Source organism: Hypanus sabinus, unplaced genomic scaffold (genome assembly GCF_030144855.1).
Source record: "Hypanus sabinus isolate sHypSab1 unplaced genomic scaffold, sHypSab1.hap1 scaffold_140, whole genome shotgun sequence".
NCBI classification, from domain to species: domain Eukaryota; kingdom Metazoa; phylum Chordata; class Chondrichthyes; order Myliobatiformes; family Dasyatidae; genus Hypanus; species Hypanus sabinus.
In genome coordinates, this window is record NW_026779472.1 from 290,131 (window position 1) to 314,638 (window position 24,508).

Sequence of the window (24,508 nt, forward strand, 5' to 3'; positions counted from 1 at the left end):
ATTGATGAACAAAGTGATTCAAACCGTGGATCTGAGGGAATTTCTCTCACTCGGATATTTCAGGAAACATTAAACTGTCCAGTAAATCACTGATCGGAGTTCCCATCACTGTCAATGACCCTCACTGCCCAGCTCCAGGGTATTCGACGAATGTCGAAAATGTAGTCTGTCAGTGTGACCCTGTAAAGTCCACATATTCTCTCTCATTTCCAGATGGCTCAACAAAATGTTCCACACAGAAATGCAGAAATGTCAATGGGACACAGTGAAATAGACTGACCCCAGCTAAAGGGATGGTGAAGAGAGACCCCACAGAAGGAAGGGGGATGGGGGAGAAAGATCCCACAGGAGGAAGGGGGATGTTGCAGAGAGACCCCACAGGAGGAAGCGGGATGGGGAAGAGAGATCCCACAAGAGGAAGGGGGATGGGGAAAATAGATCCCCCAGGAGAAAGGGGGATGGGGAAGACAGATCCCCCAGGAGGAAGGAGGATGGGGAAGAGAGACCCTACAGGAGGAAGGGGGATGGGGAAGAGAGATCCCACAGGAGGAAGAGGGATGGGGAAGAGAGATCTCACAGGAGGAAGGGGGATGCAGAATAGAGACCCCAAAGGAGGAAGGGGGATGGGGGAGAGAGACTCCATAGGAGGAAGGGGGTTGGTGAAGAGAGACCCCACAGGAGGAAGGGGGATGGGGAAGAGATATCCCACAGGACGAAGAGGGATGGGGAAGAGAGATCCCAACGGAGGAAGGGGGACGGGGAGGAGAGATCCCACAGGAGGAAGGGGGACGGGGAAGAGAGTTCCCACAGGAGGTAGGTGGACGGGGAAGAGAGATCCCACAGGAGAATCGGGATGCAGAAGAGAGAGCCCACAGGAGAAAGGGGGATGGGGTAGAGAGACCACACAGGAGGAAGGGGATGGGGAAGAGAGACCCCACAGGAGGAAGGGGGATGGGGAAGAGAGAGCCCACAGGAGGAAGGGAGATGGGGAAGAGAGATCCCACAGGAGAAAGGGGGATGGGGTAGAGAGACCCCACAGGAGGAAGGGGATGGGGAAGAGAGACCCCACAGGAGGAAGGGGGATGGGGAAGAGAGAGCCCACAGGAGGAAGGGAGATGGGGAAGAGAGATCCCACAGGAGTAAGGGGGATGGGGAAGAGAGACCCCACAGGAGGAAGAGGGATGCGAAAGAGAGACCCCACCAGAATAAGTTGGACGTGGAAGAGAAACCCCACAGGAGGAAGGGGGATGGGGAAGAGAGATCCCATAGGAGGATGGGGAAGAGAGATCCCTCAGGAGGAAGGGGGATGGGGAAGAGAGAGCCCACAGGAGGAAGGGAGATGGGGAAGTGAGATCCACAAGAGGATGGGGGATGGGGAAGAGAGAACCCACAGGAGGAAAGGGGTTGTGGAAGAGGAATCCCACAGGAGGAAGGGGAATGGGGAACGGAGATCCCACAGGAGGAAGAGGGATGTGAAAGAGAGACCCCACAGGAGGAAGGGGGATGGGGGAGAGAGATGCCACAGGAGGAAGGGGGATGGTGAAGAGAGACCCCACAGGAGGAAGGGGGATGGGGTGGAGAGATCCCACAGGAGGAAGGGGGATGGGGAGGAGAGATCCCACAGGAGGAAGGGGGATGGGGAAGACAGATCCCTCTGGAGGAAGGGGGATGGGGAAGACAGATCCCACTGGAGGAAGGGGGATGGGGAAGAGAGATCCCACAGGAGGAAGGGGGATGTGGAAGAGAGACCACACAGGAGGAAGGGGGATGGTGAAGAGAGATCCCATAGGTGGAAGGTGGACGGGGAAGAGAGATCCCACAGGAGGAAGGGGGATGGGGAAGAGAGACCCAACAGGAGGAAGGGGGATGGGGAAGAGAGATCCCACAGGAGGAAGGGGGATGGGGATGAGATCCCAGAGGAGGAAGGGGGATGGGGAAGAGAGATCGCAGAGGAACTAGGGGGATAAGGAAGAGAGATCCCACAGGAGGAAGGGGTATGGCGAAGAGAGTGTTCCCAGATTAGGAAGGGGGATGGGTAAGAAAGATCCCACAGGAGGATTGGGGATGGGGAAGAGGGATCCCACAGAGGGAAGGGGGATGGTGTAGAGAGAACCCACAGGAGGAAGGGGGGTGGGAGAGAGAAATACCACCCGAGGATGGGGGATGGGGAATAGAGATCCCAGAGCAGGATGGAGGATGTGGAAGAGAGATCCCACAGGAGGAATGGGGATGGGCAAGCAAGATCCCACAGGAGGAAGGGGATGGGGAAGAGAGATCCTACAGGAGGAAGGGGGATGGGCAAGAGAGATCCCACAGGAGGAAGGGGATTGGGAAGAGAGTTTCCACAGAGGAAGGAGAAAGGGGAAGAGAGATCCCAGAGGAGGAATGGGGATGGGCAAGAGAGATCCCACAGGAGGAAGGGGATGGGCAAGAGAGATCCCACAGGAGGGAGGGGTTGGGGAAGAGATCCCACAGGAGGATGCCGGATAGGGAAGGGATATCGCACAGGACGAAGGGGGATGGAGAAGCGAGTTCCCACCGGTGGATTGCTACCCGTGCCATGTGCTACTGAGGCTAGAAGTAGGAAGATAATGCAGCTAAATACATGGCTGAGGGGATGGTGCATGAGGGAGGGGTTCATGTTTCTGGACAATTCGGCTTTCTTCCAGGGGATGTGGGGCCAGTTTGAATTGGATAGTTTACACCTGAACTGGAGGGGAGTAACATCCTTGCCGGTAGGTGAGCAAGTTCTGCTCCGGGGGTTTTATACTAGATCACAGTGGGACGGGAACCAGATTGTTAGATTAGATCGTGAGGTGGAGGAGGATAAGGGTCATGCGAGGACTGCTTGTATAGACAGATATCAATGAATCGTATGTGACAGAAATGTTCTCAGTTGCATCTATTTCAATGCAAGGAGTATTGTGTGTAAGGCAGATGAGTTTCGGTTGTGGATTGGCACATGATGATTTCGACATTATTGCTATTAGTAAGACTTGGTTGCAGGAGGGGCAGGACTAATAACTACATAACCATATAGCAATTACAGCATGGTAACAGCCCATTTCGGCCCTTCTAGTCCGTGCCGAACGCATTTTCTTACCCAGTCCACTGACCCGCACTCAGCCCATAACCCTCCATTCCTTTCCTGTCCATTTACCTATCCAATTTTACTTTAAATGACAATACTGAACCTGCCTCTACCACTTCTACTGGAAGATCGTTCCACACAGCTACCACTCTCTGAGTAAAGAAATTCCCCCTTGTGTTACCCTGAAACGTTTGCCCCCTAACTCTCAACTCATGTCCTCTTGTTTGAATCTCCCCTATTCTCAATGGAAAGAGCCTATCCACGTCAACTCTATCTACCCCCCTCATAATTTGAAATACCTCTTTCAAGTCCCCTCTGAACCTTCTAAGCTCCAAAGTATAAAGACCTAACTTGTTCAATCTTTCCCTGTAACTTAGGTGCTGAAACCCAGGTAACATTCAATTAAATCGTCACTATACTTTCTCTATTTTGTTGATATCTTTCCTATAATTCAGCGACAAGAACTGTACACAGTATTCCAAATTCGGCCTTACCAATGCCTTGTACAATTTTAACATTACATCTCAACTCCTATACTCAATTCCCTGGTTTACAAAGGCCAGCATACCTAAAGTTTTCTTCACCACCCTATCCACATGAGATTCAACCTTCTGGGAACTATGCACCATTATTCCTGGATCACTCAGTTCTACTGCAATCTTCAATGCCCTATAATTTACCATGTATGTCCTATTTGGATTATTCCTACTAAAATGTAGCACCTCACACTTATCAGCATTAATCTCCATCTGTCATCTTTAAGCCCACTCTTCTAAGTGACCTAAATATCTCTAAAGAGTTATTAAACCTTCTTCAATATCCACAACACCACCTACCTTAGTATCATCTGCATACTTACTTTACCCAATTTACCACTCCATCATCCAGATCATTAATGTATATGACAAACAACATTGGACCCAATACAGATCCCTCAGGCACACCACTAGTCACCGGCCTCCAACCTGACAAACTGTTATCCACCACTACTCTCTGGCATCTCCCATGTAGCCACTGTTGAATCCATTTTACTAATTCAATATTAATACCTAACGATTGAATCGTCTTGACTAAACTTTTGTGCAGAACCTTGTCAAAGGCCTTACTGAAGTCCATATAGACAATATCCACTGCTTGACCCTCGTCAAATTTCCTCGTAACCCCTTAAAAAAAAATCAATCAGATTTGTCAAACATGACCTTCCACGCACAAATCCATGTTGACTGTTCTTAATCAGACGCTGTCTATCCAGATAATTATATATACCATCTCTAAGAATACTTTCCATTAATTTACCAACCACTGATGTCAAACTGACAGGCCTTTAATTGCTAGGTTTACTCTTAGAACCCGTTTTAAACAATGGAACCACGTGAGCAATACGCCAATCCTCCGGCACCATCCCTGTTTCTAATGAAATTTGAAATATTTCTGTCAGAGCCCCTGCTATTTCTACACTAACCTCCCTCATGGTCTTAGGGAATATCCTGTCAGGATCCGGAGAATTATCCACTTTTATATTTTTTTAAAGGGCCAGCTTCATGTTCCGTTGTTTCAGAGGTGATGGGGGTAGGGATGAAAGGGGAAGGAGTGGCATGACGATTCACGGAGAATATGACAGCTGTGCGTAGATGGAGGGATTGTGTACAGAGGCCATATGGGTGGAGCTGAGGAACGGGAAATGTGTGAGCACACTAATAGGGTTGTATAATAGACCGCCCAATAGTCAGAGAGAATTGGAGGAGCAAATCTGTAGATAGGTAGTACATCAATATAAGAAACAGAAAGTTGTAATCGTTAGGGGATTTTAACTTTCCACATATTGACGGGGTCTCCCACTCTGAGAAAGGGTTAGATGGTGTGGAGTTTGTCAAATGTGTTCAGGAAAGTTTTCTAAATCAATATGTTGAGGTACCAACGAAAGAGGGTGCAGTACCTGATCTCCTATTACGGACCCAGACAGGTCAGGTGACAGAAGTATGTGTAGGTGAACATTTTGGGTCCAGTGACCATAATGTTATTAGTTTCAAGATAATTATGGATAAGGATCAGACTGGTCCACCAGTTAAGGTTCTGAATTGGAGAAGGGCCAATTTTGTGGAAAGGAGAGAGGATCTGGGAAGAGTGGATTGGGATAAGTTGTTTTCTGACAAGGATGTGTTCAGTAAGTGGAACGCCTTCAAGGGTGAAATTTTGAGAGTGCAGAGTTTGCATGTTCCTGCCAGCATTAAAGGTAAAGTTAACAGGCAGAGGGAACCTTGGTTTTCAAGGGATATTGGCGATCTACTTAAGTAGGTGTTTAGCAGCTATAGGAAACAAGGAACAAATGAGGTACTTGAAGAGTATAGAAAATGTAAGCAAATACTAAAGAAGGAAATCAGGAAGGCAAAAAGAAGACATGAGGTTGCTTTGGCAGATAATGCTAAGGTAAACCCAAAGGGTTTCTACAAGTATATTGACAGTAAAAGGATTTTAAGGATAAAATTGGTCCCCTAGAAGATCAGAGTGGTCGTCTATGTTGGAGCCTCACGAGATGGGGGAGATCTTAAACAGTTTTTTGCGTCAGTGTTTACTCAGGAAACTGCCATAGCGGATATGGAATGAAGGCAAACAAGCAGCAGTGTCATGGAACATATAGAGATTAAAGAGGAGGAGCTGCTTGCTGCCTTACAGCGAATAAAGGTAGATAAATCCCCCGGAACTGACATGATATTCCCTCGTATCTTGAGAGAGACTAATGTAGAAATTGCAGGGGCCCTGGCAGAGATATTTAAAATATCCTCAGCCAGGGGTGCGGTGCCGGAGGATTGGAGGGTAGCTCATTTTGTTCCGTTGTTTGAAAAAGGCTCCAAATGTACACCAGGTAATTACAGACCAGTGAGCCTGACATCAGTACTAGGTAAATTGTCAGAAGTTGTTCTGAGAGATCGGATATACAAGGATTTGGACAGCCAAGGGCTGATTAACGATAGTCAACATGGCTTTGTATGTGTTAGGTTGTGTTTAATGAATCCTGTAGTGTTTTTCGAGGAGGTTACCAAGAATGCATATGAAGGAAAGGCTGTGGATGTTGTCTACATGGACTTTTGTAAGGCCTCTGACAAGGTCCCACGTAATAAGTTAGTTCAAAATGTTCAGACACTAGGTATCCATGGAGAGGTTGTAAACTGGATTCAAATTGGCTGTGTGGGAGAAGACAGAGAGTGGTAGTGGATGATTGTTTCACAGACTGGTGGTGTGTCTCAGGGATCTGTGCTGGGACCATTGTTGTTTGTTGTCTGTATCAATGATCTAGAAGATAATGTGATAAATTGGATCAGCAGGTTTGCTGATGACACTAAGATTGGAGGCGTTGTGGAGAGCGAGGAAGGCTTTCAAAGCTTGCAGAGGGATCTGGACCAACTGGAAAAATGAGCCAAAAAATGGCAGATGGAATTTATGACGTATGACATTTAACAATATAACAATCACAGCACGGAAACAGGCCATCTCAGCCTTTCTGGTCTGTGCCGAATGCTTACTCTCACCTAGCCCCACCTACTTGCACTCAGCCAATAACCCCCCATTCCATTCCTTTCCTGTCCATATACCTATCCAATTTTTTTTTTAAATGACAAAATTGAACCTGCCTCTACCACATTGACTGGAAGCTCATTCCACATAGCTACCACTCTCTGAGTAAAGAAGTTCTCCCTTGTGTTACCCCTAAACTTTTGCCCTTTCACTCTCAACTCATTCCCTCTTGTTCGAATCTCCCCTACTCTGAATGGAAAAAGACTATCTACATCAACTCTATCTATCCCCCTCATAATTTTAAATACCTCTTTCAAGTCCCCCCTCATCCTTCTATGCTCCCAAGGATAAAGACCTAACTTGTTCAATCTTTCCCTGTAACGTAGGTGCTGAAACCCAGGTAACATTCTGGTAAATTTATTCTATACTCTCTCTGTTTTGTTGACATCTTTCCTATAATTAGGTGACCAGAACTGTACACAATACTCCAAATTTGGCCTTAACAATGCCTTGTACAATTTTAACATTACATCCCAACTCTTATACTCAATGCTCTGATTTATAAAGACCAGCATACCAAAAGTTTTCTGCACCACCCTATCCACATGAGATTCAACCTTCTGGGAATTATGCACCATTATTCCTGGATCACTGTTCTACTGCATTCCTCAGTGCCCTACCATTTACCATATATGTCCTTTTTGGATTATTCCTACCAAAATGTATCACCTCACACATATCAACATTAAACTCCATATACCATCTTTCAGCCCACTCTTCGCAGTGGCCTAAATCTTTGAACAACAAGATTTGAAAACCTTCATTATCCACAACAACTATCTGAGTATTATCTGCATACTTCCTAATCCAATCTACCATTCCTTCATCCAGAACATTAATGTATATGACAAACAACATTGGACCCAGTACAGATCCCTGAGACACACCACTATTCACCACTTTAATACAGAAATGTGTGAGGTGTTGCATTTCGGAAGGACAAATCACGGTAAGACATACACAGTAACTGGTAGGGCACTGAGGAGTGCGGAGGGTCAAAGGGATCTGGGAGTTCAGATACATAATTCCCTGAAAGTGGCGTCACAGGTGGACAGGGTTGTAAAGAAGGCTTTTGGCATCCTAGCATTCATAACTCAAAGTACTGAGTATAGGAGTTGGAATGTTATGTTGAGGTTGTATAGGACATCGGTAAGGCCAAATCTGGAGTATTCTGTGCAGTTCTGGTCACTGAACTATTGGAAGGATATCAGTAAGATTGAAAGAGTGCAGAGAAGATTTACTAGGATGTTGCCCGGTCTTCAGGAGTTGAGTTACAGGGAATGATTGAACAGGTTAGGACTTTATTCCTTGGAGCATAGAAGAATGCGGGAATATTTCAAAGCGGTTTACAAAACTCTGAGGGGTATAGACAGGGTAAATGTGAATAGGCTCTTTCCACATAGATTAGGTGAGATAAATTACAAGAGGACTTGGCTTCGGGGTGAAAGGGGAAAGGTATCGGGGGAAATTCTTCACTGAGAATGTGGTGAGAATGTGGAACGAGCTGCCATCTGATGTAGAAAATGTGGACTCACTCTTAAGCTTTAAGAATAAATTGGATAGATACATGGATGGGAGAGGTCTGGAAGGTTATAGACTGGGTTCAGGTCAATGGGACAAGTGGAATAAAGTTTCAGCACAGAGCAGAAGGGCCGAATGGCTTGTTTTCTGTGTGCTGGTGTTTTATGATTTTATGATTCTATGAAGGGGTGTGGGGAGGAGAGTTCACTCAGGCGGGAAGATGCGGAAGGGATATCCCACAGCAGGATGTGGGAAGGGGAAGAGAGATCCCACAGGAGGAAAGGGGAGGGGGAAAAGCAATCCCACCGGAGGAAGGGGGATGTGGAAGAGAGATCCCACAGGAGGAAGGGGGATTGGGAAGAGAGGTCCCACAGGAGGAAGTGGGATGGGGAAGAGAGATCTCACAGAAGGAAGGGGAATGGGGAATAGAGATCCCATAGGATGATGGGGATGGGGACGAGAAACGAAACAGAAGGGTGGGGAAGCGGGATCATACAGGAGGTTGGGGGATGAGTAGGAGAGATCCCATAGGAGGGAGAGGGATGGGGAAAATAAATGCTACGGGAGGAAGTGGGATGGGGAACCCACAGTAGGAAATGGGATAGGGAAGAGAGATCCCACAGGAAGAAATGGGTGGGGAGGTTAAATGCCACAGGAGGAAGGGGGATGCGGAAGAGAGATCCAACAGCAGGAAGTTGATGGGGAAGTGAGATCCCACAGATGGAAGTGGGATGGGAACAGAGGCCCCAGAGGGTGAAATGGGATGCGGAAGAGAGATCCTACAGGAGCATGGGGTGTGGAGAAGAGAGATTCCACTTTAGGAATGGGGATGGGGAAGAGAAATTCATCAGGAGGAAGGGAGCTGGTGATGAGAGATCCCACAGGTGGAAGGTGTATAGGGAACAAAGAGCCCACAGGAGGAAGGGGTATGGGGATGAGCGATCCCACAGAAGGAAGGGGGATGGGGAAGAAAGATTCCACGGCAGGAAGGGGGATGGTAGTGAGAGATCCCACAGAAGGAAGGGGGATGGGAATGAGAGATCCCACAGGAGGAAGGTGGATGCTGAGGAGAGATCCAACTGTTGGAAGGAAGGGGGAGTGGGAACAGAGAGCCCAGAGGATGAAAGGGCGTTGGGTACGCGAGATCACACAGGTGGATTGCTAACTGTGCCGTGTGCTAGTGAGGCTAGAAATAGGAAGATAATGCAGCTAAATACGTGGCTGAGGAGATGGTGCATGAGGGAGGAGTTCATGGTTCTGGACAATTGGGATTTCTTCCAGGGGAGGTGCGACCAGTTTGAATTGGACAGGTTGCATCTGAACTGGAGGGGACTAATATCCTTGCCCGTAGCTTAGCAAGTTCTGCTCCGGGGGTTTTAAACTAGATTGTAGGTGGAGGGGGTAGAGTGTGAGAGCAGATAGTGAGGTGGTGGAGGGTAAGGGTCATGCAATGACTGCTTGTATAGGCAGATATCAAAGGTGTGTACGTGATAGAAATGTTCTCAGGTGCATCTATTTCCATGCAAGGAGTATTGTAGGTAAGGCCGATGAGTTTAGGGCGTGGATTGGCACATGATAATTTTGACATTATTGCTATTTTAAGACTTGGTGTGCAGGAGGGGCAGGACTGGCAGCTTCATGTTCTGGGTTTCCATTGTTTCAGATGTGATAGGGGGGAGGGATGAAAGGGGATGGAGTGGCATTACCAGTCAGGGAGAATATCACAGCTGTGTGTAGACGGGAGAGCCCAGAGGGTTCGTCTACAGAGGCCATATGGGTGGAGCTGAGGAACGGGAAAGGTGTGACCACACTAATAGGGTTGTATTATAGACCGCCCAATAGGCAGAGAGAATTGGAGGAGCAAATCTGTAGAGAGGTAGCAGACCAATGTAAGAAACAGAAAGTTGTAATAGAAGGGGATTTTAACTTTCCGCATATTGATGGGGACGCCCAGTCTGAGAAAGAGTCAGATGGCGTGGAGTTTGTCAAATATGTTCAGGAAAGTTTTCTAAATCAATATGTTGAGGTACCAACGAGAGAGGGTGCAGTACCTGATCTCCTATTAGGGAACCAGACTGGTCTGGTGACAGCAGTATCTTTAAGCAAACATTTTTGGTCCAGTCACCATAATGTCATTAGTTTCAAGATAATTTTGGATCAGGATAGGACTGGTCCACCAGTTAAGGTTCTAAAATGGAGAAGGGCCAATTTTGTGGAAATGAGAGAGGATCTGGGAAAAGTGGATTGGGATAAGTTGTTTTCTGGCAAGGATGTGTTCAGTAAGTGGAACACCTTCAAGGGTGAAATTTTGAGAGCGCAGAGTCTGCATGTTCCTGCCAGGAATAAAGGCAAAGTTAACAGGCAGAGGGAACCTTGGTTTTCAACGGATATTGGCGATGTGGTTAAGCAGGTGTTTAGCAGGTATAGGCAACAAGGGACAAATGAGGTACTTGAAGTGTATAGAAAATGTAAGGTAATATTAAAGAAGGAAATCAGGAAAGCAAAAAGAAGACATGAGGTTGCTTTGGCAGATAATATGAAGGTAAACCCAAAGGGTTTCTTCAAGTAAATTAAGAGTAAAAGGATAGTAAAGAACAAAATTGGTCCCCTGGAAGATCAGAGTGGTTGTCTATGTTGGAGCCTCACGAGATGGGGGAGATCTTAAACAGTTTTTTGTGTCAGTGTTTACTCAGGAAACTGGCATAGCGGATATAGAATTAAGGGAAACCAACAGTAGTGTCATGGAACATATAGAGATTAAAGAGGAGGAGCTGCTTGCTGCCTTACAGTGAATAAAGGTAGATAAATCTCCGGGCCTGACTTGATATTTTCTCGGATCTTGAGAGAGACTAATGTAGAAATTGCAGGGGCCCTGGCAGAAATACTTAAAATGTCCTCAGCCACGGGTGCGGTGCCGGAGGATAGGAGGGTAGCTCATGTTCTTCCGTTGTTTGAAAAAGGCTCTAAAGTACACCAGGCAATTACAGGTGTTATGTACTCGTGACACATGACAGTGGAGCCCTTGTCACGTGACTGGGTTTGAAGCTGTGCTGGTCTTGAGGTGATGGTCTTGTGATGGTGGAATGACGTCATTTTCCCGCCAGTAGAGATCATGTGATGGTTTTTTTTTACAGGTTATAAAAGGTAGACCCCACCCTGTGAGGAGGGGCAGTTCGTGGCTGGATTTGCCAGGTTGATTTCATGCCACTGCGTGTTTGAAGTGATGACGCAGTTTAGCTGAAGGATGAAGTTTTTATTTAATGCCTAAAGTTTAAGAGGTCATTGCCAGCAGGTTCTTTACGATTCTGCTAGTTCGGAATTAGTGGAGAGTGAAGATCGAGGAGAATCGCTTTCTACGGTGAAACGGGGGCGACCTTTGTTTGATCCTTATTTGAAAGGATTTCATTGACTATCTTCTTGTTAATCCCTAGGTTTAACTAGAAAGGATTGAAGGTACTGGAGAAGGAAAGGTCAGTGCCTTTAAGCCGTTCTGTTTCGTGAATTCTTCGTGGGAAGTTCGACGTCGGGGATCGAAGCAAACGACGTGAAAGAGAACCTAAATCGTCTTATAAAGTCTCTCCTTTTAGATGGACTGTGAGCATATCGAACTTTTGGCAATACCACTTTAAAGAACTGTTTCTGGAATATCACTTTACGAACTGTTTGGACTGCCGCTCAGCAGCTGTTTCCGGTTACGGTAGTGTTTGTTTACTTTTGGGGTGTTTGTTTTCTGTGTTTAATAAACGTGTTGATTGTTATAAGAAACCCTTGCCGAACTCATATATTTATTGTTGCCTGAATACGTAACACAGGCCAGTGAGCCTGACATCAGTAGTAGGTAAATTATTGGAAGGTTTTCTGAGAGATCGGATATACAAGGATTTGGACAGCCAAGGGCTGATTAAAGATAGTCAGCATGTATTTGTGTGTGGTAGATTGTGTTTAATGAATCCTGTAGTGTTTTTCGAGGAGGTTACCAAGAATGCATATGAAGGCAAGGCTGTGGATGTTGTCTACATTGACTTTTGTAAGGCCTTTGACAAGGTCCCACGTAATAAGTTAGTTCTAAAGGTCCAGACACTAGGTATCCATGGAGAGGTTGTAAACTGGATTCGAATTATCTGTGTGGGAGAAGACAGAGAGTGGTATTGGATGATTGCTTCTCAGACTGGAGGCCTGTGACTAGTGGTGTGTCTCAGGGATCTGTGCTGGGACCATCGTTGTTTGTTGTCTATATCAATGATGTAGATGATAATGTGATAAATTGGATGAGCAGGTTTGTGGATGACACTAAGATAGAGGTGTTGTGGACAGCGAGGAAGGCTTTCAAAGCTTGCAGAGGGATCTGACCCAACTGGAAGAATAGGCCAGAAAATGGCAGATGGAATTTAATGCAGACAAGTGTGAGGTGTTCCATTTTGGAAGGACAAATCAAGGTACGACATACCCGATAAACAGTAGGGCACTGAAGAGAGCGGAGGAACAGAGGGAGCTGGGGGTTCAGATACATAATTCCCTGAAAGTGGCATCACAGGTGGACAGGGCTGTAAAGAAGGCTTTTGGCATCCTGGCATTCATAAATAAAAGTACTGAGTATAGGAGTTGGAATATTATGGTGAGGTTGTATGAGACATTGGTGAGGCAAAATTTGGAGTATTGTGTGCAGTTCTGGTCACTGAACTATAGGAAGGATATCAGTAAGTTTGATAAAGTGCAGAGAAAATTTACTAGGATGTTGCCGGGTCATCAGGAGTTGAGTTACAAGGAAAGATTGAACAGATTAGGACTTTATTCCTTGTAGCATAGAAGAATGAAGGGAGATTTGATAGAGGTTTACAATATTATGAGGGTATAGACAGGGTAAATGCGAATAGGCTCTTTCCACGTAGATTAGGAGAGATAAATATGAGCAGACATGGCTTCAGCGTGAAAGGGGAAAGGTTTGGGGGGAGCATTAGGAGGAACTTCTTCACTCAGAGGGTGGTGAGAGTGTGGAACGAGCTGCCATCTGATGTGGAAAATATGGACTCACTGTTAAGCTTTAAGAATAAATTGGATAGATACATGGATGGGAGAGGACTGGAGGGTTATGGACTGGGTGCAGGTCAATGGGACTAGCAGAATAAGGTTTCGGTACAGACTAGAAGGACCGAATGGCTTGTTTTCTGTGCTGTAGTGTTCTATGATTTTATGATTCTATGGGGAGGAGAGTTCCCACAGGCGAGATGGGGATAGGGAGGAGAGATCCCAAAGGAGGAAGGGGGATGGGGTAGAGAGAACCCACAGGAGGAAGGGGGATGGGGAAGAGGGATCCCACAGGACGAAGGGGAATGGGGAAGAGAGAGCCCACAGGAAGAAGGGGACGGGGAAGGGAGACCCCACAGGAAGAAGGGGACGGGGAAGGGAGATCCCACAGACCGCATGGGAGTGTGGAAGATAGATCCCACAGCAGGATGAGGCATGGGAAGAGAGATCCCATGGGAGGAAGGGGGATATAGAGAGAGATTAAACAGGATTAAGGGGGAAGGGGTTGAGAGATTGGCCAGGAGTAGGAGGGATGTGGAAGAGAGTTCCCACAGGAGGATGTGGGATTAGGAAGAGAAATCTCATAGGGGGAAGAGGGTTGGGTAGAGAAATTCCACAGGACAATGGGGCATGCCAAAGAGAGATCCAACAGGAAGAAGTCAATGGGGGAGAGAGATCCCATAGGAGGAAGGGGGATGGGGAAGAGAATCCATAGAAGGAAGGGGGATGGGGAAGAGTGATCTCAGAGGTGAAAGGGAGATGGGGAAGAGAGATCCCACAGGTGGATGTGGGATGGGGAGGAGAGATCCCACACTGGGAAGGGGGTTGGGGAAGAGAAATCCCACGGGATGAAAGGGAGATGTGGAAGAGAGATCCCACAGGAGGAAGGGGGATGGGGAGGAGAGATCCCACAGGAGGAAGGGGGATGGGGAGGAGAGATCCCACAGGAGGAAGGAGGATGGGGAGGAGAGATTTCACGGGGTGGGGTTGTGTGGAAAAGACATTCCACAGAAGGATGAGAAAATGGGAATGGGGGCGAGATTCCAAAGAATGGAAGGGGGTTTGGGATGAGAGGTCCCACAGGAGGATTCCAAGGGTAAACGATAATCCTGCAAGATGAGAGGATGCAGAATTTTTTTGTACGTGTGTGTTGGGTCTGAACAGAGGCCCAGAGGAGATGCACCCTCGCTCTTTGCGTATCTGGAAGTGAGCAAAGTCACACACGGGGAATGGCAGTGGGAGGACAATCTCACAATGGTATTTCTTTCCTTCTCACTGGGACAGTCTGCTGACGGTCTCTTTTCCCTCACCGGGAAGGGGGTGTGAATCTCTGACCCACCTGCTGCAATCAGTGTCGGTCTGGGTGTCAGTAACAGTGAGAAGGAACATTGTCAATGGACGTGTCACAGGCAGCGAGAAACACGGCCATTCCTGTGATTTACTACCATTAAACCAATAGTCGTTGTTCATTGATCTGATGAAGTCTCCAACATCCCTTCACAAGGAACCTCAGAACCCTCCCGTCCTTGGGGAATTACTGACCGATCCCCTGGGCATTTGTCACAATTTTTCACAATCTGATTTACTACAAATTTACCGAAATCCCTTTACATTGAAACAACACAATGAGACAGTCTCACAGTTCAGAGTGAGAGATAAACCAAGTTACCTCAAATCCTGGCACTTGTGCAGCCCGGGTCCCAGCCGCTGGATTCCTTCACACTGAATGTGGCAGATCCCCAGGTACAGGTGTTTTATTGCATCACAGAGTCCGATGACATGAGACAGGACCGCGCAGTCCATCGGGGTCAGTGTCATTCCACTGAATGAAAGCATTTCCACAGATTCCAGTGCGGCCTGAGCCAGTCCACGATTCTGAGACTCAAACAGGTAGTGCAATGTGTTCAGGAGGCTCCTTTTACCAGCTTCACTCTCTGTGTTTCCACTCTGGCGTTGAACCTCCTCCTTCACCCAGTCAATCACCCGGCAGGTTGTTTGATGAGGAAATGGACCCAGAAACTCCTCCAGGCCCCGAGCTGTCATTGGGGAGGAGAGACCAGCAACAAAACGAAGAAATACCTCAAATCGTCCATCTGTCGTGTTGTGGGCTTCAGTGAGGAATTTCAGGATATCCCCGGGATGTGGATTCAGGAATTGTGCGACTGCAGCTACAAACTCTTGGATAGTGAGGTGTGGGAATGTGTACACCACGCTCCGGGCAGAATCCTCTCTCTCCAAAAGCTCCATCAGGAACCCAGACAGGAACTGGGAAGGCTGCAGATTGTAGTTGATCAAATCTCCATCTGTAAACACAATCTTCCTCTCGTGCACTCCTCTGAAGGCCATCTGACCAACCCTGAGTAACACATCACGCGGGTTCTCAATCTCACGGCCATGGTTTTTCAGGATGTTGTAAATATAGTAGGAGTACAGTTGGGTGATGGTCTTGGGAACACGCAGTGGGTCCCTGACTCTTTGTGTGAAGAAGGGGCCCAGTGCCAGAGCTAGGATCCAGCAGTAGGAGGGGTTGTAGCTCATGGTATACAGGACCTCGTTCTCCTTCACATGTTTGAAAACAGCTTCCGCCACCGTCTGATCTTCAAAATACCTGATGAAATATTCCTTCCGTTCCTCACCAACAAATCCCAGGATTTCAGCCCAGACACTGATGTCTGCCTTTTCCAATAAATGTAACGCAGTGGGACGGGTGGTCACCAGCACTGAACACCCTGGGAGCAGCTTGCCCTGGATTAAACTGTACACAATATCAGACACCTTGCACTTGAATTCAGGATCTGTGTACTGTGATTCTGTGTCTCTCCGACGATCAACAAAGTTGATTTTGTCCTTGAATTCATCCAAACCATCGAATATGAACAGCAGTCCCTCTGTCTGTTTCCAGATCTCTCCCAGCATATTCCCAAAGTAGGGGTAATGATGCAGAATCAGTTCTTTCAGGTTTATTCTACAGTTAATGGTGTTTAAATCCCGGAATTTGAAACTGAAGACAAACTGGAATTGTTGGTATATCTTCCCCGCGGCCCAGTCATAAACAATCTTTTGTACCATTGTTGTTTTCCCGATCCCTGGGACTCCGGCCACTACTGCGGATATCCCTGATTTGTTTCCAAAGAAATATCTTTGCAATTTTTGAACAAAGCTCTTCTTGAATAACTGATCAGTACGGATTTTTTCCAGCTTACCACGGAGATCTTTTTCTCTCCACTCCTCGTGATCTCTGCCTCTTGCCAGCAGCTCATGTTCCACCAGTTTCCGATCTCGAACAGTAGAAATGACCGTGAGCTCAGCGTATCGATCATCCAGCTGGAAAACCTTCACCTTCTCCCTCATCAGGATCGTGTTCACTCTCAGTGTTTCAGTTTGTGTCCGCAAAGTCTCCATGTGTTTCCTTCGAACATCTTATGACGGAAAGAAATAGATTGTCAATGCCTGATCTGATGTACATGGAGCATACAACATATACTCGTTAAAGACACTGTTCGGGTGAAATCGGGTGATCAGAGATTAGAGTGTCTGAAAATGAACGACGGCCCAGGAACATTTCTGATCTGACTCAGATCCTCTGTTAAAGGCTCCACTCTCCCCTCTGTTGGTAGTTTGCTGATTCCCCGGTGTTCCAGCGAGGACCAAGTGCACACGTGATTCTGGAGAGGAGAGTGTTGTGTGGAGCGGGTGGTTTCACTGCTTTCACTGCTCAGCTTCTGCTGAACTGTGCAACCGTACAGAGGGTAACGGGGGGGGGGGGAAGGGGGCATTTACTTGCTCTAATGACTTTTATTTCTCTCACAATGGAACCCATGTTCTTGACACTCCTTTAGGATTAAGCTGTCAGTACTGAGCCACAGAAAAGGAACATAATTTCTGTTTCCTTTTCCAGGCTGAGCCAGTCACGGTGTAACACACCCCGCACTGGTCTACAGTCTCTTATTCTCTGAGGAGCTGGTACATGAACCCAGGCAATTCCCCGATGATGTGCAGAAGAGCAGGAAGCTGAAGAGGATGGCAGTGGTAATGGGGAACTCTGAAGTCAGGAGGACAGGCAGGCGATTCTGTGGACACCGATGTCACTTTGCCTCTCAGGTGCCATTGTCCGAAATGTTTCCGGACGCGTCCACAATATCCTGAGAAGGGAGGTTGAGCAGTCAGAAGTCATAACAAACATTGGTAACAACGACATAGGGAAGAGAAAAGGGAGGAGGTCTGGAAAACAGAACACAGGGGTTTAGGAAAAAAGCTGAGGAACAGGACCTCAAAAGTAGTGATCTCAGGATTGCTGCCTGTGCCACCCGACAGTGGCAATAGGAATAGAATGAGGTGGCAGAGAAATGTGTGGCAGAGCATTTGGAGCAGAGGGCAGGAATTCAGATTTCTGGATAATTGTTACCACTTCCGGGGTAGGTAGGACCTGTACAAAAGGCACGGGTTGCACGTGAATCCGATGAGGACCAATACTCTTATGGGCAGATTTACTGGAGCTGTTGGGAGTCTTTTAACCTAAAATGGCCGGGGGACTGGACCTAGGATGACAAAGCTGTGGATGAACCAGCAGTTTTACAAGTAGATGATGGTTTTAACATGAATGTTAGGGTGGACAAGCCAATGACTGGGTTCAAATACAGATGGAGCAAACTGTTAAATTGTACCACATCGACAACATTCAAAAGGGTGGAGATGCAGGACTAAACGCATTATATTTAAATGCACGCAACATTCAGAATAAGGTGGACGAACTTTTGGTGCAATTAGAGATTGGTTGGTATGATGTCGTGGGCATCACTGAGTCGTGGCTGAAAGAAGACCATAGCTGGGAGCTTAACGTTAGAAGATTTACATCTTATCGAAAGGACAGGCAGGAAGGCATAGGCGTTGGTGATGTGGCTGTGCTGGTTCGAGGTGGAATCACATCTGCAGAAAGAGGTGACATAGTCTTAGAGAATGATGAAGCTTTGTGGGTGGAGGTAGGAAACTGTAAGAGTTAAAAAAAAGCTTTATGGGGATCATATATTGGCCTGAAAATAGCGAATGTGTGGGGTTGAGATTGCAAAGGGAGTTGGAAAAGGCATGTGTTAAAGCCAATGACGCAGTTGTAATGAAGGACTTCAATGTGCACGGAGAATAAGAAAATCAAACAAACGTCAGGAATCAGATTGCAAGAGAGGGAATTTATTGAATTCCCACGAGATAGGGTTGCAGAGCAGCTTGTGCTTGAGACGACTTCTTTGATTGGGTGTTGTGTAATAGCCCTGATCTGATGAGGGAGCGTAATGTAAAAGAACCATTAAGATATAGTGATCATAATATGAGTGAATTCATAATACAGATTGAGAGGGAGAAGCATAACTTACAGTATCAGTATCGCAATGGAATAAAGCGAATTACAGAGGCAGGAGAGAGAAGCTTTCCCAGGTAGATTGGAGAAGGATACTAGCGGAGATGGCTGAAGCTTCTGGGAATAGGTCTCAAGTTGCAGGATGGATACGGCCCATGGAGGAAGAAGTTCTCAAGTGACACGTGTAGGCAACCATGGGTGACAATGGAAGTTAAGGATTGCATAAAAGCCGAGGAAAGGGCATACCAGATAACAATAGTCAACTAAAGAAGCTATAAGTAGGGAAAAGATGAAATATGAGAGCAGAAAAGCCAATAATATAAAGCAGGATAATAAACACTTTTTTTCAGTTATATAAAGATTAAAAGAGAGGTGAGAGTCCATGCTGGAACACTGGATAATGTGCACTCTGCATATATCTTCACTGTTCCAGACGCTAGCAGTCTGCGAGTGACAGGCAGTAGCAGTGAGTGCCATTGCTATCACAAAGGAAAAACATCTCGGCATACTGAAAACTCTTAAGGTGCAAAGTCACCTGGGCCAGATGGACTGCATCCCAGAGATCTGAGAGAGGTTGCTGAAGAGATGACAACTGGATTGGTCATGATCTTTGAAGAATCACTTTATTATGGCATGGTCCGGAGGACTGGAAGATTGCTATTGTCACTCTACTCTTTAAGAAGGGAGGAAGACAAAAGAAGGGAAATTATAGGCCAGTTAGCCAATCCTCAGCGACTGGGAAAGAGTTGGAGTCTCTTATTAAGGTTGGGGTTTCGAGGTACTTGGGGACTAATGACAATATAAGTTAGCATGGTTTCTGTTGGAATTCATCCTGGAAATAAGAAGCAGGGTGGACAAAGCAGTCAGTGGATGCCATTTACTTGGATTTTCAGAAGGCATTTGATAAGCTGCCACACACGAGTCTCCTTAACCAGATAAAAATCTATGGCGTCACATGAAAGATACTGGCACGTGGAGCGGAATTGCTGACAGGCAGCAGACAGCGAGTGGGAATAAAAGGGGTTTTTTCTGGTTGGCTGCCAGTGACCGGTGGTGTTCCGCAGGGATCAGTATTGGGACCGCCGACTTTCAGATTTCTTGTCAGTGATTTAGATGATGGAATGAATGGATTTGTGGCAAAGTTTGCGGATGATACAAAGATAGGTGGAGGGGTCGGTAGTGCGATTGCAACAGGACTGAGGCAAATTGGAAAAAATGGGCAAAGAGGTGGCAGATGGAATACAGTGTTGGAAATGTATGATAATGCATTTTGGTGAAAGGAGCGGACTATTATCTAAATGGGCAGAAGGTCCAAGGATCAGATGTGCAGAGCGACTTCAGAGGGACCTCGGAGCCTCGAGCAAAACACACAGAAGATTAATTTAGAGGTCGAGTCTGTGGTAAAGGCGGCAAAAAAGAGAATCGAATATAAATGCTGAGCCTGTACAAGACTGTGTAGTCAGGCTGCACTACAGGAGTGTTGTCAACAGCTTTTCAGTACCTCTGAAAAGATGTGTGGTCATTAGAGAGAGTCCCGAGGAGATTCAAGAGGATGACTCTGTGAATGAAGGGGTTAACATATGAGGTGTGTTTTGGCAACTTTGGGCCTGTACTCACTGGAATTTTAAGGAATGCAAGGGAATCTCTTTTAAACCTGCAGAATGTTGAAAGGACCAGATAGGGTGGATATGGAAAGGATGTTTCCTGTGGCAGGTGCATCCAGAACAAGGGGCCAAGGCCTCAAAATTGAGGGGCGATCCTTTACAACAGGTAAGGAGGACTCTTTGAGCCAGAGAATAATGACCGTCTGTAAGGCTCTGCCTCAGACTGCAGTGGAGGCCGAGTCCATGGATGTAATGAAGGCAGAAGTTCCTGATCGGTCAGGGCATCAAAGGATATGGCGAGAAGGCAGGTGTATGGTGTTGCGTGGAATCTGGGATCAGCCATGATGGAATGGCGGAGCAGACTGATGGGCTGAATGGCCTAATTCTGCCCCTATGTCTTATGGAGGAATAACAGCAAATCTCAGCTCCACTTTGGATCAGATGTGTGAGATTTCCCTTGCTGGAGTTGGATGTTCTAATTGGAATGGTTTGGCTTCAGTTTTGTCAAATCTCCAGATACTCGGCCCCACAGAAAAGGTGTTGTGACAAATGCAAATTGCTTCCTGTCCTCCAGGCACAGCAACAAAAACCTGTCTCCCAGACTCTGACAGTCACTAAACAGGCCTCTAAAGAGACGTATTCAGACTCTCAGCGTGAAATACAGACTTTCAGATTTCCGTTCCATCACTTACCTTCCAGATGCTTGGGCACTTCAGAGAAACCCCGCTCAGTGTCCATGTAGGCGAACTGGCCGTTACCTGTTCAAACAGATTAACCTGCATGAAGTCGGTTCTGTGTAATACTGTAAATTCATCAGCATTTACATCTGTAACACACAGTGTATTGTTCACCGTACCTCGCTCCCGTATTTCATTCAATATTCTGCTCAGCTTCGGTAAATGGTGATGTAGTTTCACAAAGGATTCCCACATCACTTTCCGGGCCCCGGAGCCCTTCTCCATCACCAGATCCAGGAGGAGTTTGGAAGCGCCCGCTCGGTTTCCCTTCTCCGCAAGCTCAGTCAAGCTCTGTAATGAACAATGGGAAATATATTGAGGAACGGAGGGATGGGTTCAAATCTACCCTGAACATGGACAGACCCAGCACATTCTGCTCGTCGCAAATCACTGACAGCAATTGTTCGCAGCAGGAAAAAGAAATTAAAAGATGATGGCCAATGATGACTTTCTGAACGCCACAGATTGCGGGGTACTTATCCACTTGGCAATGTTTAAGCAAAGCAGTCATAGTGTGAGTAAGCCAGAGATAGAGTAGGTTACTGATGCTTTGTGTCAGAGAGGGTTCATTGAGGAGAGGCGGAGGCTTGGGTTGATCTTGGGTAATATTTCCCTTCTCTTTTTCACGGTTAGAACAGTGGGAAAGCCAGGCAGGATAGTGGGATGCTCTTCCTACAGGGTGCGGCAAGACAGGGAGACGTTCAGTGTCCCCGATAACTACACCTTCAGGAATTTCATCCAGCTGCAGCTTAATACAGACTGTGCTGAGGAATCGGAGCTGGAGCTGGGTGAACTCAGGATCATTCCGGAGGCTGAGAGATTGACTCAGGCTATACAGGGAGGGAGCTGTACACAAGGCCCGGAACACAGGGAACTGGGTGACTGTCAGGAGGGGGAAGGGAACAGGCAGCCACTACAGGAAACTCTTTGTAACAGGGATACGGCTTTCTGTTTCGGGGTATGGCCTCGCAGAGGAAAGCCACGGTGATTATGCCTCTGGCTCTGAGTTTGGCTTTGTGACTCGGAAGGGATGAGAAGTGCTGAGATGCACTGACGGGGAATACAATGATCAGGAGAATAGACTGGAGAGTCTATTTACGAGAACAGGATTTTTGGATGGTGTGTTACCAAGGTCAGTGATATCTCGTATCGACATTGAAACTTCCTTAAGGGCAGGATGAGCAGGTCTTGGTCCACGTTGGTACCAATGACAAGAGTAGGAAGTGTGATGAGATACTGCAAAGTGATACAGATCCAAAATTTCTTGAAAGTGTTATCGAAGGTAGATGGCGTTGTAAAGCTTTTTGGACATGGGGCTTCATAAATCAAAATATTGAATACAGACGTTGGGATATTATGTCGAAGTTGATGTTTCAGAGGCTAAATTGAAGCAATGTGTACATCTACCTCCTGAAAGGATATCAATAAGATTGAACAAATGCAGAATAAAATACAGATTGTTACCAGGAGTTGAGGATCTAAGATATAGAGGAAGTGTGAATAGGCTAGGACATTATTCCATAGAGTGTAGGAGGACCATGAGAGATGTGAAAGAGATATGCAAGTTTATAAAAGGTATACAGAGAGTTATTGCGAAAATGCATTTATTACTGAGGTTGAGTGAGACTGGAATTAGAGATCATAGGGTAATGATGACAGGTGAAAGGCAAAATGAAGGGGAACCTGTTCACTCAGAGGTTGCTGAAGAGCGCGGAACGTGCTGCCATCTTAATTAGTCGATGTACATTCGAGTTGATTATTTAAGATCAGTTTGGATAAGTTCATTCAATGGGGGAGTTTTGGATATCTCCAGTCCGGGTTCAGATCAATGGGACTAAGCAGATAATAGGTCGGTGTGGGCTAGATGGGCAGAAGAGCCTGTTGCTGTACTGTAGTGTTTGATGACTATGACTAGGTGAAACTATGGCCGGGCCACTGTTGATTTTTGCCAGGGTAATCCCTGGTGAACCGCAGCAGCTTCACCCTTCACTGCCAGGCTCCACGAGGGGTCCAGTGCCAGCCAACAGCTGGAAACTGGCAGTGAGGAGCAGCCAGCAAACTCAGGACTATTGTGTATGTGTGACAGACCAAAGCCGACCGGTGGTAATGTTGAGTAAGAAGTTTAGACTGAAATTATCAGCTGCCTCACGTGGAATGTCGTGTTCAGTATGGTGTCTGGCTCTTCACTAATATTAATTCTGGGTGGTAATAGGTGAACGCACTCCAGTAGCACTGGGACCATTAGAAAGCTGTTTTCTTGTAATTCTATGTTAGCTGTAGATGTTTGGAATATTTTCAGTGGCACTAATGTTGCACTTCCCATGTTAACAGTATATGCTATGGTAATTACAAACTCAAATTGGAAGTCACAAGGAACAGAAGGTAACAGAACCATGAGGCATGTTGGGATATTGATCAAAAAAAGGGTCAGCAGTTCAAATGAGAGACGACAGTCAGTGTTGAACTGACGATGGGGTTGAAGGTAGACTGAGAATGAGCTGAGAAATAAGTCACTATATATTTGATTTGTGGGAAACCCGTGGGTCATCAGGAGAACGTAGACTGGTCAGTGGCCATTAAGGTCGAACATTGGGAACATGATGTGATGAGTGGTGTTGAGTGGTTATCTGTCCACTTGCAATGTCCGTCAAGTGTCACATTACTAAATTCACCAGTCAATCATTGCCTGTATCCTAATCTGTCTGTAAATGAATGTGATCAGAAAACTGGAGAGAAGGTTGTGTTGGTTAATAAAAGTTCAGGGTTTTTCGCAGATGAAAACTCTTTTCTTGATGTTGACCACAAGCAGTACAGGATTTTTACAGCCCAGAGGTGTCGTTACACCCGTTCTGTCGGTTTGTGATAGATTCAGTAGAATATACAGTCAGTGTATGTCCCTTCCACTTACGTGATACTCCTGCCCGGTGAAGTGATCCTCGCCCATTAACATGAAGCTGACTCCCTCCACGCCCTCCTCAATCGCCTGCTCCAGTCGCTCCATGTAGAATCTCGTCAACCGAAACAGTTGGTGATCGTCACAATTTGACAGGAAGGCGGAGATGGCGGAGTTCAGATCTGTAGTCGGTCATAGAACATAAAATAGTAGATGTACCATGCGTATGCGGACACGATGCCATTTTAAACCAATCCCATTTTCAGGAACACGGTCAATGTCCCCCGTTCCCGGCCTACTCATGAGTTCAAACGCCTCTCAGACGCTGCTGAGTATCTGTTTCCAGTCCAACCCTCGGCAGCTCATTCCAGACACCGATCACTCTCTGTGGAAAACCTGCATCGTAAATCCCCTTTAAACTTTACCATCTAAACAGACCTGTTACCTCAGGTTTTTGTGGTGAAACTCGTCTACACCCTCTACAGACCCTCCACATCATTCTCGATTTGCGCACAATACTGAAATTGTCTCTTAACCAACGCGTATCCAGTTACAGTCTAACTTTAACAAATACCTCAACTCATCGTTAGCACACTACCAATTGTGTTGCCACCTTAAGGGAGCTGTGCACACCCATCACAGGACCCGACAGTACATCAATCTTATTATCAGTCCCAACATTCACCGTGCACATTGCTCGCGAATTTGACCTCT

At 46.6% G+C, this 24,508-nt stretch overlaps 1 protein-coding gene across 2 annotated transcripts in view; it reads right to left on the reverse strand.

Moving 5' to 3' along the window:
* LOC132386928 (NACHT, LRR and PYD domains-containing protein 3-like) overlaps positions 1–24,508 on the reverse strand; it is a 37,129-nt gene that overhangs the window by 6,954 nt on the left and 5,667 nt on the right. For both annotated transcript variants that reach the window (XM_059959285.1, XM_059959286.1), the window contains 4 exons: positions 23,810–23,976; positions 21,021–21,192; positions 20,857–20,922; positions 14,880–16,629 (listed from right to left, as the gene is read on the reverse strand). In XM_059959285.1, the coding sequence (XP_059815268.1) occupies positions 14,880–16,629; positions 20,857–20,922; positions 21,021–21,192; positions 23,810–23,976 (2,155 nt within the window). The remainder of the gene's footprint in view (positions 1–14,879; positions 16,630–20,856; positions 20,923–21,020; positions 21,193–23,809; positions 23,977–24,508) is intronic.